Below are 19,975 nucleotides of genomic sequence, written 5' to 3'. Positions count from 1 at the left end.
TGTAACAGGCCTCTCATTACCAGCCTACGTGGAACATGAATGTTTAAACACTATCCAGTATGGCAGGAAGCTCACTTCATTGTTTGCATATACATTGTATTCCAAGACATTCCAAATGATAACAGGGTAATTACAGGGTAACCAGCGATGTTTTCAGATTGATCATAGGACTAAGACTTTTTGATGCAGCCCTTTTGACTAGGGGTTTGCGGCCCTTTTGACTTTCTTGCGGCCCTTTTGACTTTCTTGCGGCCCTTTTGACTTTCTTGCGGCCCTTTTGACTTTTCTGTTTTGAGGCCCTTTTGACTAGGACCCGGTGATTTGATGAAAATCAAATACCTGGGATCAGAAATATGCTTTTAAAAAATTAAATTGTCCCAGTAAATATCTGATATTGGTATTTCAAATGTACACTAAATAATTATGTGTATGATAATTCATAATGTGTCAAAAATGGTGAAATTTATGATGTGCTTTATATTAGTGTGTGTGATGTATGTTGAATTTTATTTAACTTCAAAGGGATTGTTGAAGAAGATGGTCATGTATTTCCTTCTAGTTTCCAAGGGGTTATGTATATACTTATATAAGTATGTATATACTTATATGAACTGATTCAGAAATTATTTGTGAATGAGTTTAAGTGTTTGACTAGCATAAACTGAATCTTGTTTGATAGTCTGTCGTGCAGACCCTGAAGTAAATATATCCAAAGAAGCCTACGCAAGTCTAGATTTCCTCAGCTTCTGAAAATGAAGAAAGTCTCAGGGCTCCTTTTCATTATATATATTTTTTTTTACTATGAACTTTTTTCAGTAAAATATGTTCATTTCAGAGACTAGGGGCTAGGGGTGTTTGAATCTGGAATTTATGGGAAATATTTTCTATTTCTGTTACCAATGTAATCCTGTGTTGTAAGTGTTGTTGTTTGACTGGGATAAGATAGGTGTGTGTGTGTGTGTCGTGTGGGTGTGAGGGTGTGCACGTATTGTTTGACCAATGTCATCCTGTGTTGTAAGTAAAGTGTTGTTGTTTGAAAGAGAGAATCTGAAATGCATGGGAAGTATTTGTTATTGTTTGACCAATGTCATTCTGTTTTCTAAGTGATGGTTCAGGTCATGTTATGTATCAGGTTAGTCAACTAGTTGTTATTTGGGACCAGGGTGATGTGAATTAGGATGAATTCATGATATCCTTTGTTACTGTTTGACAAAGGTAATATGAATCCCGAGTCTCCTTCATGTATGCTATTCTTGTGTCATTGTTATCTGAAGCCTGATTCAACAAAGTAATGCAATAAGTTATTGCTGCCACAGCTGCCTCAAACATGGCTGAATGTATCGTAGAGAATTACACCTATGTTTGCATGAAGGGCATCTCAAACATCCAGAGTATGATTTTAAATACATATCATACTCAAGCCTAGAATGATTCTAGAGGTTATACTTCACCAAATCAGAATCTCTAGCTGAACAAGCACTTTGCGCTTTTTGTAAGGATCCTTCAGTGCAGACTGAATCATGTGACAGCTGTGATTGGAGGATTTTGTATAAGATTTTTGTATTTTTAAATGTACGTCCAGTAATTAAGACTGACCATGTTTTATATTACATGATGACTCAAGGCTCCAGATAAGGGCCGTATCGGCGTATGTATGGATATGAAATAAGCACGATATGGTAGGAAATAATTTAGGAAACGTAGCAGATACGCACCACAGCAATGGTGTATGGTCTTAGAATCATTTACAGACGTATACATCTTAAAAGGTATTGCTTTATTGTTTATTGACCTGTTTACACAAGAATAGCAATGTTGTGGTGAATATATGAAACGAAACACAAGATTACTGATACTCAATTAAATTCCATTCAGTACTCTAAATGTACTCTTATTGTATTCCAGTACTCCTATATTGAAACAATAAGAAGTATGTACTTCTGATCATGAAAAATTATCTGGAGCCCTGATGACTTATGCTGAATGTGACCACAGGTTTTCTCAAACTATTGACATTTTGTGCGGAACTGGGGTTGGTCTGTTAACTTCCTGTACTCAGAAAAGGAGCTTGCTGAGGTAGTCATTTTTTATATTTTTATTGCTTCTTTTAGGCCAGACAAAATCACACATGATGATTTTACAAATAATATAATGTTATTATAGAAGTCAGTGGGAAAATATTTGGTTTTGTGTAACCTAGATTGTCTCCCCCTATGCCTGATATTAACCATCGGTCTTGGCTCCATCTAGATATATTTATTTTGTAACATGTATATATATATATTAAGTATGATTACTTTATATCTGGGACTAAGCATTAAGTAAGGACAGGAAGACATGAAGTTTATGACTCTAATTTTATGTCAGTGTTATATGATGTTCATTTTGGGGTTCTTTAAAAGTTTTACTGCCTCCGTGGTGTAGTGGTTAGAGCATCCGCCCGGAGAGCGGAAGGTCACGGGTTCAATCCCCGACCGCGTCATACCAAAAGACGTTAAAATATGGTACTTGTTGGTCCCTGCCTGGCGTTCGGCATTAATGGGTACAACAAGGACTGGTCGGCTCAGAGTCGGTATAATGTGTCTGAGTGGGGTATTCATGCTTCACTGCGGCATGGTATCTCAGTGGGCTAGCACTATAAAACCAGCTTCAGTCTGGGCTAGTACAAGCAGCCACACATACACATACACACGCATGCACGTCGTCATATGAGCGAAATATTCTCAAGCATGACGTTAAACCCAATTTAACCTCACCTCACCTCACCTCACCTCACCTCACCTCACCTCACCTTTAAAAGTTTAGTATTAAACTTTGTCAGCGATGAGGAAAGTGTATACAGTAATGTACTCTGACTGACATGACAAAATATAACCCCAGCAGAGTGAGTGAGTTTAGTTTTACACAGCTGTTAGCAATATTCCAGCAGTATCAATGTAGAAATCTCTGGACCAATGAAGCTGAATTATCATCTCGAATCATGTTCTTACTGACGATTCTACCTGCATTTGTCTAAATCTGATTTTGAGTGAGTGAGTTTAGTTTTACTCTGCACTCAGCAATATTCCAGCTATATGGTGGCAGTCTGTAATTAATCGAGTCTGGACCAGACAATCCAGTGATCAACAGCATGAGCATCACTACGCAATTGGGAACCGATGACATGTGTCAACCAAGTCAGCGAGCCTGACCACCCGATCCATTTAGTCGCCTCTTACAAGCATGGGTTACTGAAGATCAATTCTAACCCGGACTTTCACGGGTATCTGATGTTGACAAATTTAGAATTTTGTCCAAGGTTTCTGTGCAGAAAATGTGAAATTTATCAAATGTTGGTTAAGTTGCTGTGTTTGTTGACATTTGAATGTTTGACTGAATGTTTGAGTCGAGATAAGTTTGGTTAATAGGCAGTAAGATTAAGGGTCTATAGCTGGAAGGTAGTGATAATATATTTTTAGTCAGTAAAGTCAACTCAAGTATTTATATAATATTATTTAGTTAGTGAATAGAGGAACATAACAATGACTTTCTTACTTTGTATTGTCAACATTCTTGTGTATGGTGCCTTAATGTCTATTGATTTTAGGGGCGGTCATAATTTATGGCTAAGGGGTGTGTGGGAGGGGTGATGATTTAAGGGGGCACCCATTTTGTTCTGGGGAGGTAGGGGTGTCCTCAGTATTTTGTACATGAAAACATTAAAAAAATATTATGGGGGCATTGATTTTGTACATGACATGCAGGGGGTCACTTACATTGTACATGCTTCTCCATAAAAGTCATCATCACTACCACCCCACCCCCAGTCCCCACCCATAAATTATGAACAGTCCCTTAGCAACATTCTTCTGCTCTGCCCTTTTACAGCAACTCAGGGAGTTTCCATCAAATTTGAAAATTTTATAAATGATAGTTTAGTTGACCTCTCTGACTTGCCTCTAGAATGGAGAGGTTGCATTTCTATGGGTTCAAATTGTGTCACTTCATTTGAAAATATTTTAGATTAATTTCTTTGAGGCATTATTAACGTTTTATTTCTGCATGTCTGACATACATGGATGTATAACTGTATCAATCAGTATTTTCATTATATATTCATGATATATATCAATGTAATCAGAGTACCGGTAATATATGCATGTAATGTTTTTGAGCAGGTCATCCATGTCGGCAGGATGTTGCCATATCTTTATGATTCGTCAAAAAGGTGTTAACCAAGTCAGAAATATCTGTATGGTATGGCCTTTGTTCATTACTTTTGCTTATAATTCCGTAGTCTATCATAATACACATTACAAAAACTATAAATAAAAATAATAAACAGACAAACTTGGAAGGCTGAAAAAGTTCACTTCTTTAGGGGAATAAATCTTTTTCAGAGAGTGGTATAAATAATTTACTGAATAGCAAGGATTAAGAAGATGCAAATGTAATATTAGTACTGTATATGTCTGTAGATAAGCCGGGGGCGGTGGGGTAGCCTAGTGGTTAAAGCGTTGGCTCGTCACGCCGAAGACCCGGGTTCGATTCCCCACATGGGCACAATGTGTTAAGCCCATTTCTGGTGTCCCCCGCCGTGATATTGCTGGAATATTGCTAAAAGCGGCGTAAAACTAAACTCAGTCAGTCAGTCAGTAGATAAGCCGAATCTTGAGGACCGTAATTCATTATGGATTTGATATTTAATTTGTATGTGGAAGATGTACGTATGTTGGTGGTCCGGCTTATGTACCAAACAAACCATTTTGATACTAATTTTAAGAATCAAGTTAGTGCCTCGGTTTGATCTGCTTATCTTCAGACATGCAGTAAGTGATCAAAAGTAACAGCAGAATGTAAGGATTTCAGATTGACTTTTTGCTGTTTGTTTGTTGTTTTAATGTCACACTCAGCAGTACTATATGATGGCACTCTGTAAATCAACTCAGGACCAGACAATCCAGTGATTGACATCATGACAACCCAGTCCTTTTTGTAGCCTCTTGACAAGCTAGGGTTGCTGAAGGCCAATTCTGACCCGGATCTTCATTGGCGCATACAGCTTTTAGACAATAGGAATCAAATATGCTATATATTTATATTTACTATTGAATACCACGGTGTCATTGTGACAGTGAGAGTTGTTCTGGGTTACAATGACATGACACATAACTTGTGTCATGATATCAGAGTCTTGTTATACATGTCTTACTTATATTAATGTTGACAAAAAAGTAATTTACAATCTTATGTTTTTAGGGTATGGGTATTTTTCTTGTACTCAGAGGTTTCATAGTCACATGTTTACATGTCACTTTTGTGACAGGTGGTGTTTACGGAATAAACAGATTTAATTTCTTTTGTATTGTGTGTCAGTGCTTGGATGAATGCTGGAGTGAGTATGGTTTTACGCCGCTTTTAGCAATATTCCAGCAATATCACGACGGGGAACACCAGAAATGGGCTTCACACATTGTAACCATGTGGGAATCGAACCGGGGTCTTCAGCGTGACGAGCGGACACTTTAACCACTAGGCTACTCCACCACCCCAATGAATGCAGCATATCTCATGCAGACAAGAAGAGGATGGTTTGGCAAATTCAGGCAGGTTCCTAACCACAGACACAGCCACCTAAACACAAACCTTAAAAGGCCTTCCAGGTGGGTTAGCCTACTGGATAATGCGTTGGTTGGTCATTCAGATAACATGGGTTCGATTCCCCACATGTACAACTTGTTAAGCCCATTCCTGGTGTCCCTTACTGTGATATTGCTTAAATAGTGCCATGTAACCATATTCACTTTCTTTGAATCCACTTTATTTGGATAAAAAAACCAAGTTCAGCATTCTATTGAAGAGATTTATTGCATTTTGACTGGACATGTCTACAATACAATCACTGACATTAAGGTGACAGGCACTCAAGTTTGACAATGGTGTCGACTGGCTACTCACATACATGATACAAGGTTACGTTATTTACATGCAGTGTTCTCTCGCGCAGGAGTGATTTTCTGTGGTGTCACAAACTATACAAGCCCAAGTGCCCAGCTGAAATGAGATGTGTAGCAGGAAAGGTATGTGACAAGACTCAAACCATTTTCATCAAATTTCATTTGTGAGGATTACGTGCGATTCCAGTTTTAGATCTCTTATCGGAAATTGGATAAGTTTGTCATTGCATTTGCAAAGAGCTGCATCATCATTTCAGGATGAGGAAGGATAAAATATTAAAGTTACTTTGTGTCCATTTGTAAAAGTAATGTTTTCCTTTCAGTGGGTCCTTCAGGCAGCATTATGCTGTTTCCCTGACAACTACCAGTTTCTATGGTGCCAGCCCATCATTTGAATAATTTCCATATCAGCAATAACCTTAGATTCTCGACAGCACAAAGTACTTTTGGCCATTTGTGTCGCTGTGTCATCAGCCCAAGAATTTGAGGACTGACAATGAATTTTAGCAGCTAGGGTAATTGACATTGTCCTGAAAAATAGCACCACAAACCGGTATCGTCCTCTTTTATTCTGATAAATGGCCAAACAAAACACATTATCTCATTAATTAGTCAGAATTTTGGGAGAAACATGCTCCAGAATAACCATCCATTCTCTAAGTTTGGTTTGGGCCAGCAAATTATGAAGTCCACTAGATGGCATCGTGAACACTTCCAGATAATATTGCTGTCAAGGTCATAGTTGGCACAAGTACTACAAAAATACCCACCTCTGATTCCCTCTCACAATGAACATCCCTAGAAAGTCTCACTTTTTTATCTTAGCTACTTGTTACCCAAAGACTAAGTATAGCTATTACTTCTTTAGACTTTTGGTTTCCTAAAGAAATGTAATTAAAGGTAACGCCATATTTTTAATTGAGATTCGTCTCAATGAAAATGGTGTGAGAATCTCATGTTGATATTTGGGAATCAAAACTACATAGCGATGACCAGTGACATATTGTGATCACAGAACTCTAGACCAGTCAAATATTTAAGCTCTGTCAGTATTGTGCAGGGGCTGGAGTAACCTAGTGGTTAAAGTGTTTGCTCGTCACGCTGAAGACCGGGATTCGATTGAGTGAGTGTAGTTTTACGGCCCTTTTAGCAATATTCCAGCAAAATCACAGTGGGGGGGGACACCAGAAAAGGGCTTCACACATTGTACCCATGTGGGGATTCGAACCCGGGTCCTCGGCATGACGAGCCAGCGCTGTAACCACTAGGCTACCCCACTGCCCCCTCTAGATAAGGAGGACCTAGCTACTATGATGGACTTATGGGTGTTCAGGGCAGTACTCCTTTAATCTTGCAGCTGTGTAATTCATCGGAAGGCAACTCTGTTATTACTGATTACATCAGCAAGAGAAAGTGCTTGACTTGTAAAGAAACTAGTACAAATCTAAAACATTGTGTAAGCAATAATTTGGCTATATTCACCTAATCAACATGTCCATGATTGTGATTGTCAATGTACATAACAATATAATCACAATGTTACAATTGATAACATCCGCTAATTTCTGAAACTGTACAAACAGCTAAATATATTTACACTTTCAACAACAAATAACAAAAGAGCACTACTAAATATACATCTCTGGTCAGATTTAGATGGGACTCCATACTGTGTAATTTACAAACGTGTTCAATACATGTCAACATGGGAGCATATTATAGGGATTGTACGTAAAGTCATTACACACAGAGTAGATGTCATGCAGTGTTTTAGGCTGATCACTTCCTGAAGCTATCTGTCTTGTTTTAGTACTCTGGCGAGTTGTTATTTTGATAGTTTACCTGTAGGTTTTGATCAACACCATTACAGCCAGGGTAGTGATGGGGAATGATCACCACCAGGGTAGTGATGGTGTTTGATTGTGCAACCAGGTAGTGATGGGTTTTGATCAACACCAGTGCAGCCAGGGTAGTGAGTGGGTTTGATTGAAATCAGTGCAGCCAGGGTAGTGATGGGTTTTGATCAACACCAGGGTAGTGATGGTGTTTGATTGTGCAACCAGGGTAGTGATGGGTTTTGATCAACACCAGGGTAGTGATGGTGTTTGATTGTGCAACCAGGGTAGTGATGGCTTTTGATCAACACCAGTACAGCCAGGGTAGTGATGGCTTTTGATCACACACCAGGGTAGTGATGGCTTTTGATCCACACCAGTGCAGCCAGGGTAGTGATGGCTTTTGATCAACACCAGGGTAGTGATGGTGTTTGATTGTGCAACCAGGGTAGTGATGGCTTTTGATCAACACCATTGCAACCAGGGTAGTGATGGGTTTTGATCAACACCAGTGCAGCCAGGGTAGTGATGGGTTTTGATCAACACCAGTGCAGCCCTGGTAGTGATGGCTTTTGATCAACACCATTACAGCCCTGGTAGTGATGGGTTTTGATCAACACCATTACAGCCAGGGTAGGGGTGGGTTTTGATCAACACCAGTGCAGCCAGGGTAGTGATGGGTTTTGATCAACATCAGTGCAGCCAGGATAGTGATGGGGTGATGTGACGTGCACGGCCCCCTCTTGTGTTCTATTTGTAGGCACTGAATGAATGGCTACACTTCAGTAACAAAACAGGCTTGTGATGCTGACCAACTGAGGTCTCTAATCAGGTGAATTAGGGATTCAAACCAAACCTGGCAGATCCTCACAGCTGAGGGGCCCTGTGAACTATCCTAACAGTATGTTATAACATAGGCGGATCCAGAGGGGGGTGGGCAACCCCCCTTTTGTGCTGAAAGTTTGTTAAATGACCATTGAAATTTGGGTAAAAATGAAGTGTGCACTCCTCCTTTTCTCAATAGTGTACACCCCTTTCTCAAAAAGCTGTTTCCGCCCCTGTATAATTACATGATACAGCAGATTAAAGCTGTTGAGATATTATGATGACATCTTTGTATCTCCCTTTAATTCAGCTACAATATTTAAAAAAAAAGTCTTAACCAAAATTAATAAAGTTCAAATTTGAAAATACAAAAACATTTGAAATATATCACCATTCAGATTAAAATATTCAGGATAATATTTACAACTGTTTTATTGACAGTCTATACAAGGAGGAAAGATGATAGGTGTATTTCTTCACACCAAATGAGGATTAACAAGTTTTCACAGTTTACAGTCTTTGAGATAACCAGCAACTGTTTCCCCGATAGTAATGGAAATTAACAACTTACCATGTTCTATTAAGACCCTGTATCTTTGGAACAATTCTGATTCCTCCAAAGTTGTTCAAAGAACAACTACTCTACATTATTTAGAACAATAAACATTTGAAGAAATCAGCTACAGATTTTCAAATCTAAGTGTATCTTTAAGAACAAGGGAGATAACTCTATGGATTTGCTACCTCTGTATTACAATGACTTGACATTTCAGGCTAGATGCTAATGCTGTTGTCAAGGAAAAGATTACTTGTTTGATAATTGTGTTAGGTGTATATTCATAGATTATTCCCCTTGTTTATTATACCAGATTCTGACTGCCATTCAATGAGATCTTTAGTTTCATAATTACATAATTATTTCTAGTAATACCTACTGACATGAGAATCGTTTCTGACATCTATACATCACAATGACATTTGTTGTAATCATCAGATCATTTGTTTATTACTGAACAAAAACCGTTTGTCTTCATTAATATTTTAAGAGAAATTGTTTTGTTGTACAGCCTTGCACAAAATTGTATAAAAATATCCCCCAAAATATTCATGATCCCTTATATTTTTGTACAGTATATTTGAATTGACAAATACATTTATAACAAATTAACATTAAATAAATATTTACCAGAAACCAATTTCACAAAATGGTCAATTTAATACATCACAAGATCTAGAACATCAAACATTTAGAAACAAGTTATACAGTATTGCACACAATGCCTCTATCAACTTTATTCTGAATTTTAATGTTATGCTAATGCTTCATCCCTCAAAACACCTGTGTTTATATGAAACTTGCAAATGTTAAAAGCTGACTCATCAACATATACTGAGAGAAACAAATAGAGGAACACAGGAAAATTCAAGTGTTTCTTTAATATTTTCATCACCAGCTTTGAATAGTGCTGTGGGAGGAAACCTGAAAATACATAAAGGAACACTGCCATCAAATGGTGTTCCCTTATTTGTTTCCCTCAGTATATCAATAAATAAAATGAGTAAGGTCAAGATACAGAAATACTTTCAATACAGTGAGACCCCGGATACCCGGATCCTAAATATCCGGAAACCTCGCCTTCAAGTCAATTTTCATAAAAAAACAATCTCGTATGTTATAAAAGTGACTGTCTATAACGGATGTGCAGTTTCCGTTCCATGGGCGGTAAATTTTACAAACCAACCATCTGTATCAACACAAAATTAACTCACTTATCCGCACGAAGCTTTGATCTACAGGTGACTGTGTGAAGTGCTAATCCGGATTAATTTACCGATCAGCAGGGTATTGGTGGTGATTAGTAGGCCTATCTGGCACAGTGAATTGTATTTGGCAAATCAAAATGACCACACTGTTTTGGAAGTGACTTTAAACCATAAGTGTATGCTCGCTACCGTTTCAACACCTAAGCCTGGATGACAGAAATCCAGATATCCGGATATTCAGTTATACGGACGATTTACGCAAAACGAATGTGTCTGGATATCCGGGGTCTCACTGTATATACTGTGTGCACAGCTGTTTTATGACCTATATGACTGACTGACTGAGTTTGGTTTTACTCCGCTTTTAGCAATATTCCAGCAACATCACGGCGGGGGACACCAGAAATGGGCTTCACACATTGTACCCATGTGGGGATTCGAACCCGGGTCTATGGCATGATGAGCCAACGCTTTAACCACTAGGCTACCCCAACGCCCGTATGATCTATGAACAAATTTTTGTTTAATGTCACAACTGGGTTTTTTAAGGATGATTTATCTGCCATTGCCTAAAACAGCAGTTGGTGTTAATATTCTGCCAAATAAGAAAATAAAAGTGAAATGATAGATGTCTTCTGTGGTATCATTATGACTGAAATCCTAGGATTCATGGCAATGGATTATAGAGGTTTTATATTAGTAAGAATTATATTTTCACATGTCCTAATGACCAAAATCAAACATCACTGTATGTATTACTGAGTGGATATTGTCAATATTTACTGCCCACATGAGTGAGTGAGTGAGATGGGTTTAATGCCTGGTTGAACATTATCTCAGTTATATAACAGGATGCATCTTCACACAAAACCAGTAGATGCTGAAACCCTCAAGGTCAAGGACTATGCTGAGAAACATGAAACCTGATCAGTAGGGATGTCACGATACATAAGTTTCATGAATCGATACGTATCATGATACCCATGTCACGATTCGATACGTATCATGATACCCATATCACGATACCTGTTTTCGCAGCATTATTGCGTAAATTTAGTTACATTTTGAACATTAATATTTCATATTTTATAATTATCCATGAAAACATCAACATTTTTTATTCTCAGAGAGAACTCTCATAACATAGAAAAAACATGATACATTGCAAAATGTAAACGATACATAAACATACATGTATCTAAACCGATACTTTCAAAACTAAATATCGATAGAGTTTTGAATGTATCGATAACTGTATCTCAGCATCCCTACTAATCAATGTGAATCTGGGATTTGAACATATTATATGCATAGGGCACATCTAAGGGAGACAACCCTGCACATCACCTTTTTCTGTCACTTCAGATCACTGCTTTCAAAGACAAAAAAACCCTGACTTGGTTATTTTGAAGATACAGCTTCGGATGAGAAATTTTCTAGCATTTTCTTTCTTTACCAAAACATGTTAAAGTTTTATCGGCTGATATATTGATAAGCTCAGATTTCATCCTTTACAAGTTTCATAAAAAAAAAAGAATTAAAAAGTCTTAGATTAGAAACAGTATGACACAATTATGTTGATGGACTATATAGCTACATGTGCACGGTATTGATGATTTGTATGGGTGATATGTAACTTGTCAAGTACAAATACATATTAAATATAAATAATTCATATTGCCTAATATTGATGAGATAAATAAAGAAAATCAGTTTATAAAAATTTTTTTAGAAATGTAAAATAGAAAAAATGTTCAAATAAACTCAAAACTGACGGTTAGCTATAGCAGTGTCAAAAACATTGTATTGCTGAATTTCTAAATATGACCAGTTCTTTGAAAAAAGAGTAGAACTTGTAAATATTCAATAAATTTAAACAAATGATTATCTGTACAGTGCATTTTTATACAGTTTCAACCAATAACCAAAGATTGAAATCCTAATTAAACTGTGATGTGTGATAATGTTTCCACAATCACTTTTCAACACAAATTGAATATTTCGTAACATGCCCCTAAAGAAAAACTCATAAAATCAAAAAAGTGAAAATGAGAATTAAAAATATCTGACACAGTGGGTTTAGATCTATACAAGTCCAGAAGAAAATGTCTTATTGCTAAGAGTAAGTCAGTGAAGTGCCATAAAATCACCCACTTTGGCCATGCTCACCACTGTTATACACACTATATCAATGAACCTGTATCAAATATATATATGAGTATGCTTGGTAGAGATATAAGCATTTGTGACCAATCATTTATGAAGAAAATAAAAATTTAAGTAATAAAACAGCATATACTGCAATTTAAAAATAAGTCAAAGGTGCACATTTTTCAAAATTCAAATTTGATAAATCAAAACAAGATTTCAACTTTTATGTTTGTAATTTTTTGTATGTACATAATGATGAAGCTATTGTATCATTGCAACAGAAAAATGATGTACATGTACTCGGTTAATTAGTATCAACATCTGTAGACAATATTCATAAAACAAACATGATCTTCACCTATTATAGACTATACACACCAACATGCTTAACTATGTCTATATACAATTAGTTGTCAACACTTGCGGGTGCAAACTGCCACAGCATAAAATATACTTTCCATATTTTTTGGGAGGGGCAAAGTGTACAATTGGCCAATGGTATCCCCATTTTTGTCTTCCCCCTCACATGATTTTCCATTAAACTGAGTTCATTTATTAAACCTCTTTATCACTAGAGTGTATAGACATTGACAGCATGGGCACGGTGCTGACCTCATTTTAACGCAATATTTGGTCTATACAGTTTCAAATGAAAACTGCTGATGCTAGTTAAGATGGTCTTGTTTCTGCAAAAGCCCAGAAAGTTGGACAAACTATTTTCCAGTCAAACAGTTTTGTTTCTGCCAGCTATCACCAAGCACAATGACCTTACACAGTCCACGAGTCTTGCTCCCAATGCTGAGAAACATACGCCTTCCTTTGAAATAGTCTTCTACCTTACACAATCCACCTTGTTAAGATGATCATTATCCAAGTCAAACTTTATAGCTGTGTAACAGTCTTGTTGCTAGCAGAAGACACTGTAGTCAAGACAAGCATTCTCTTCTTGAGTCTTGTTGCTAAAAGAAACAGTGGCCTTGTTGCTGACAGAAATCGCTGAAGTCCGGTCAAACATCCTGTTGCTCTAGCAGGTAACAGAACACAGCAAGGGGTCATACGGTGTCAGTCACCATAGTAACACTGTGAGAAGAACTTATTGTTACCATGTAGAGACAGCAGGAGTCGATGCTTGGACTTCAGGGATGTCTGTCCAGCAGGACCATGTAGAGACAGCAGGAGTCGATGCTTGGACTTCAGGGATGTCTGTCCAGCAGGACCGTGTTGCCATCTAATCTATCAATCACAGACTCTCCATATAAACAATGGCAAAGGTTAGGTCAGATATGTTCATTTGGATGAAGTTTCTTCAAGTCTCTAAGCAACTAGATATGGTCCAGTATGTTCTTACTCATCCCAATCCTGTCTATGAAGTGGACAGTGTTCTGCAAGACGATGGTACTGAAGTATTTGCTCACAAACCATGAACCAATCACTCAATACTTTGTACACATCAGTTCCCCGAAATCTCTTTGATCCATGGAGTAAGTCCATGGAACATAAAAACATTCTGGAGGAAATATCCAAGCTGTGTGTCTGCTCCACAAGTCATCATCCAAATATCATATCATTAGTTCTAACAAATTAGTTGCCAGTCTCAATGCTGAGAAACAAGCTATCATCACTTTCCAAGGCTGCCAGAAACAACCAGTTTCCACAACAGTATATCAGGTCAGACTGCCATCATTTCATCACATAACCTTCAAACATCTGAGTCCACTGTACACACTCAGCTACAACATGAATCAGAACAGATCCACAAGTCTCTTCCCAGTAGATTTTCAACACAATATCTGTTCAGTTTTTGTTGTCCAAGTTCAAGGCCAATTCCTTCCTACATACAACTGTAAGACCGTTGTCACTCTATGCCCAGACAGGAATAACAACCTACTAAGTGTATGTGGATCACACCTGTGTCCTTTCAGTCCATAATTCTATTTCTGACATCAAGTTCCAAGTGAACATAGTCTCCGTACCTGACATCTGCAACAATAGCTTCCAAACCATGGTAACCAGTGACCTCTTCCTTTCAAATGCACAGTTCCTTGTATCACAGCCCACTGATTACCATTTTCTTACACTGTCTCCAAAAACAACAGTTTCCTGGAACCATGGTAACCAGACACTTCCATCAACTAAAGTTCGCTGGTTTGGTTCCACTTTCCTCCTTGCAAACTTTAGAGATCTCAGATGAAATAATTGCATGATCTCTGTTTCTACTGATCAGCAAGAGACCATCAAACATGCGTGTGATTGGTTTCAGACGACCTGGAGTTCCCATTGGTGGAAGAGACCACCTTAAGTTTGAGCCAGCCTGGTTTGTTTTTGGTGCAGACTTTGCAGAAGACTTCCATGAAGGTGTCTCGGAACTGTTTGCTCATGGTGCAGTACAGGACAAAGTTGATTGAGTTATTGAGGAGAGCCATGATGTCGAGAAGGTCCCCGAGCCTGTTGTACACCTTGTCTTGGAAACATGGGATGAAGATGTTCATCAGAGATAGAAGGCCCTGGGGTAACTCGGTGATCATGAACAGCGCCACCACAGCCAGCAACATCCCAGTCGTACGATTGTGTTCACCATGTTTGTCAGACTCGGCTTTGCGTCCTTCTGATTTTAACCTCATGCGTTTGCGGTAGGCTTTGTGCATGGCATGGACAAGCAGAATTGTGAGTGTCATCAGCATAACACACGGAATCAGTTTGATGAAGATCGCCTGGATCCAGTTGTTGATCTGTAGAATGATCTCAGCAACTTCTGATTCTCTCCACTGATAAGGAAAATACACTTTGTCCTGGGTATGATTTTCAGTTCGGTTACCTGATTCCGGCATCGGCATGCCATACAGCAAGTGCATCTCCTCCCGTGTCATTTTCTCTATACGGTTAATGACATAATTTGGAATACAGATAATAAAAGTTAGAAAATAAACTATGAAAATTGTAATTTTTGCACGTCTTAGACTACAGTACACCATGCCCCTAGTGGGCATACATATGTAAATGTAACGGAATATAGCGAGAGCGATCGTCAGCCATATTGCCACAGTATGACACACAATGCTGAAGTTAGCATGAAACATCAGGAACCAGATCCAGCCATGATAGAGAGTGTGGAACATCGGTAGTTGTGGATCGCGCAGGATGTAAAAGTGGATGGCGAAAGGGAAATAGGACATCATCGTGAGCAGATCGGCAACAGCCAGCCACATCAATATCGTGTTTGTGGATGAGATCATATTCTTGCGAGTCAACACAATGATGTTGGCAATGTTAGCCATCATTCCAAAGAAGCACACTATGGCACTGACATAACCATGATAATGTCCATAGCTGCTGCTAAAGGACTCCAGACCAATGGAGGCGGATTCACTGAGTACGCCAGGAATGTATTTTGCAGTGCAGTTTGGTCCGTCAGGGCCTGGAGTTGGTTCTGTAGTCATGTTGGGGTTAACTGTGGTCAAAGGACTGTAAGGGGAAAAGGCAATATGGAGAAAGCTCCCTGTTGTGTTGTGACCCGAGTAGGTCGTCATTGTGGACAAGGTGATGGTCACAGTGGGCAGACAACTCTGTAATTCCTCACTGGGACAGGAACATAGTCAAGGCTGTCATCCACTCTGAAATGAAAGAATCAACAAGGTTATATACATGCATAAATGTGATGTCTGACAGCTCTCTATGGCTTGTCCTCGTAATGAATGTCCCCTGTGAGTGAGTTGGATATGATTACAGGAACATATACCATTCAAGCATAAACTACATGCATATGAAATTGGGAGCTTGTGACCAGAAGCTACTATTTTAAAAAATGATGGTACTATGCACCCATGGAAGCAGTCTATGCTACTCCCCTGGCCACACATTAGCACATGTTATTTTTCAAGTAGTCTTATACTGATTGACAAACAATCTATCCTATTCCATTGGCCATATGCCAGAAAATAATACTTTTGGTATACAGAAGGTAATACTTTTTCAGTTTATACTATTCCACTAGCCTCATACTAACAGGATAGCAGTTTATACTATTCCACTACCTTCATACTAATGGGATAGCAGTTTATACTAATCCACTACCCTCATACTAACAGGATAGCAGTTTTACTATTCCACTATCCCATACTAACTCATACTAACAGGATAGCAGTTTATACTATTCCACTACCCTCATACTAACAGGATAGCAGTTTATACTATTCCACTACCCTCATACTAACAGGATAGCAGTTTATACTATTCCACTACCCTCATACTAACAGGATAGCAGTTTTATTATTCCACTACCCTCATACTAACAGGATAGCAGTTTATACTATTCCACTACCCCTCATACTAACAGGATAGCAGTTTTTATTATTACTACCCCTCATACTCCACTACCCTCATACTAACAGGATAGCAGTTTATATTATTCCACTACCCTCATACTAACAGGATAGCAGTTTATACTATTCCACTATCCTCATACTAACAGGATAGCAGTTTATACTATTCCACTACCCTCATACTAACAGGATAGCAGTTTATACTATTCCACTACCCTCATACTAACAGGATAGCAGTTTTATTATTCCACTATCCTCATACTAACAGGATAGCAGTTTATACTATTCCACTACCCTCATACTAACAGGATAGCAGTTTTATTATTCCACTACCCTCATACTAACAGGATAGCAGTTTATACTATTCCACTACCCTCATACTAACAGGATAGCAGTTTATATTATTCCACTACCCTCATACTAACAGGATAGCAGTTTATACTATTCCACTACCCTCATACTAACAGGATAGCAGTTTTATTATTCCACTACCCTCATACTAACAGGATAGCAGTTTTATTATTCCACTAGCCAAACTGTCAGATCATCAGTCCTCCAATGAGAAGTTTGATTGATGTAGTTTAGACCTACATTCAGATTAACAATTTTAGTTCTAATATAAAGGATATATTGTTGACAGTTTAATGAGGAATATAAGTGCAGTCACTACAGATGAGATAAATACACATTAAACTGTCAGATGGAATATCAACAGGGACATTAATATGAACATACACAAAATCAATCAGATAAGTGGTAATTAAATCTGACAGAAAATTTCCAGAACAACATGCCTCTCATAGGTGTCAATGAATTAGAGTGGTTTTCAAATATTTTATTAAGAAATGACTAAATATAAATCATGTAAAATAACAGTTTGTTTATTAATAGATTATAGCTGATAATAAATGTAAACATTTTGTGGCAAGTCATTATTTTAGCTACAGTCATTTTTCTACTTCCTCCTTGCTTATAACTGGAACAATAAATATTTCAAAGGTCAGTAGGAAAAGTAACTAACTTGATTTAACCCTGACCTGTCCCCCAAACCCTAAATATTGTTTTCATTCATTCCAACTAAAACAGCAATACATTATTGAGATCACCTGAAGAAAGAGTGTTATAATATTTTTATTTCAACCCCAAAGAGTACAAAGTTTGAACCTTCAAAATCTTGTGATATAAGTATTTCAGTAAACACTGACTGATAGTTTCCTTCATTTCTCTCTAGGTATCCAACCTGGGAACATATGCAGGGTGATTCATAGAATCCTGTCATGCCTAAGGGACACAACTCAGTACAGCAAATTCCTGCACCTCAGACAACAGGCCACACATGTCCCCACATAATGGATGAACTGACAGGCAGACACTTCCAAGATGGTGTAAACAGTCTGGGTTTTGGGGGTAAACAAATATTTCACTCCGAGCCACCATATATTGTATAACAACTGTATGCCATCAATCATGGAAATATGGCAGCTTCATGTCATGGATGATCAACTACAAAGTGTAAATGTAGATTAGTCAAACAATAGCAGTAATGTCAGAACTAAAGATGCCAAAGTACTGCTGGCAATGCAAATTACCAGACACCTTCTAACAATCCAAGGAGAGAGTGAGTGAGTTTAGATTTATGTTGCAGTCCGCAATATTCCAGTTTTATGGTGGATTTCTGGAAATAATCTAGTCTGGACCAGACAATCGAGTGATCAATGGCATGAGCATCAATCTGCGCAATTGGGAACCGATGACATGTGTCAACCAAGCCAGCAAGCCTGACCACTCAATCCCGTTAGTCGCCTCTTATGACAAGCATGGGTTGCTGAAGGTTCATTCTAACCCGGACCTTCACGGGTAAACAATCCAAGGATTTTTGTTTGTTTGGTGTTTTACTCTGCACTCAGCACAATTCCAGCTATACGACGCAGTCTGTTAATATTCAAGTCTGGACCAGACAATCTAGTGATTGAGCATCTATCTATGCAATTGGTATACAATGACTTGCGTCAACCAAGTCAGTGAGCCTGACCACCCAATCCCGTCAGTCGCTTCTTATGATCCAAGGAAGAACAAACACCACTAGGTTTTTTTCTGTTACTTAAAGGGTTGGGGGGCTAATAATGCCGCTAAAAATGTGTCTCTGTGTATGGTTGAATGGGTCAGTTTGGGGTTACTTTGGTGGAGAAAGAAAGACAATATAACACAATGGTTTCAACTATCACATTTTGAAGGTTGGAATCAGTTTGACCTTTGAACACACCTGACATTCATGATTCTTACTGGGTTTTTTATCCTGTTTATTTTGTACATGAACTACCATGAACATTTGAAGAGTGAGTGAGAGAGTGTGAGTGAATGCGTATGAGTGAGTGAGTGAGTGAGTGAGTGAGTTCAGTCAGTCAGTCAGAATCGCACACCGAGTGCCAATTAAACAATGTTTAAGGTTTGCACAGTCCTCTCATTACAACATCAGGGCCAGACCAGCAAAGGACCCAATGTTTGAATATACTGCCTTACGGCAACAGGTTCTGGGTGATTGGCAGTCTCAACAAGTTTCCTTCAAGTCATTCTAAACCTGGTCTGTTTACCTGTGGACTCAAATTTCCTGAAGTACCTCTATCTAGCAGTTGATGGCCCTACTAACACAGAGACAACGTCTAAGTTTCACACCTGACACTAATTAAAAATATGGGGCCAGATTGTGACGTTTTCCGTAAAACCTTTTTTCCATGAATTTATAGTGTATCCTAACCATACGTTCGATACACACTTGGCTTTTCAGTCTTACATCATGTCATTAATTTTAAAAATATTTTATTTTTCTTAACATAAGGAACCAAAATAATGTTCTTACTATTACCACCACTTCAAAACAGGCATCTCAATTGCTGTAGCTAGTTAACTACAGAAGCACAATCAGGCTTAACATAGCAAATTCACATTTAACTTTTTATGAAAACATGCACAACTTAACCTAATAAACATAATGATAATATCATCTTAATCAAAACAAGATGCATAATGTCTTTCAGTGGCATTAAGATGCATAATAGTGGAATGTATCTGAAAGGTATGAAAATTGGAAAAATATCTCTTCAAGACCAATATCCCCCATGGTGCTCGCTAAGTTATCAAAATGTTC

The 19,975-nt window shown here is 38.1% G+C and overlaps 1 protein-coding gene across 2 annotated transcripts in view; it reads right to left on the bottom strand.

Annotated features, from left to right (window-relative positions):
- Positions 1-13,843: 13,843 nt before the first annotated feature.
- Positions 13,844-19,975, bottom strand: part of LOC124259068 (sex peptide receptor-like) — a 203,441-nt gene continuing 197,309 nt past the window's right edge. For both annotated transcript variants that reach the window (XM_046693160.1, XM_046693167.1), the window contains one exon: positions 13,844-16,122. In XM_046693160.1, coding sequence (XP_046549116.1) covers positions 14,746-16,038 — 1,293 coding nt within the window. In that variant the 5' untranslated portion in view covers positions 16,039-16,122 and the 3' untranslated portion in view covers positions 13,844-14,745. The remainder of the gene's footprint in view (positions 16,123-19,975) is intronic.

Source organism: Haliotis rubra, unplaced genomic scaffold (genome assembly GCF_003918875.1).
Source record: "Haliotis rubra isolate DU_JTF1 unplaced genomic scaffold, ASM391887v1 Scf118, whole genome shotgun sequence".
Classification (NCBI taxonomy): Eukaryota; Metazoa; Mollusca; class Gastropoda; order Lepetellida; family Haliotidae; genus Haliotis; species Haliotis rubra.
Note: the sequence above shows the minus strand (reverse complement) of the source record. Positions and strands in the feature narration are given on the sequence as shown.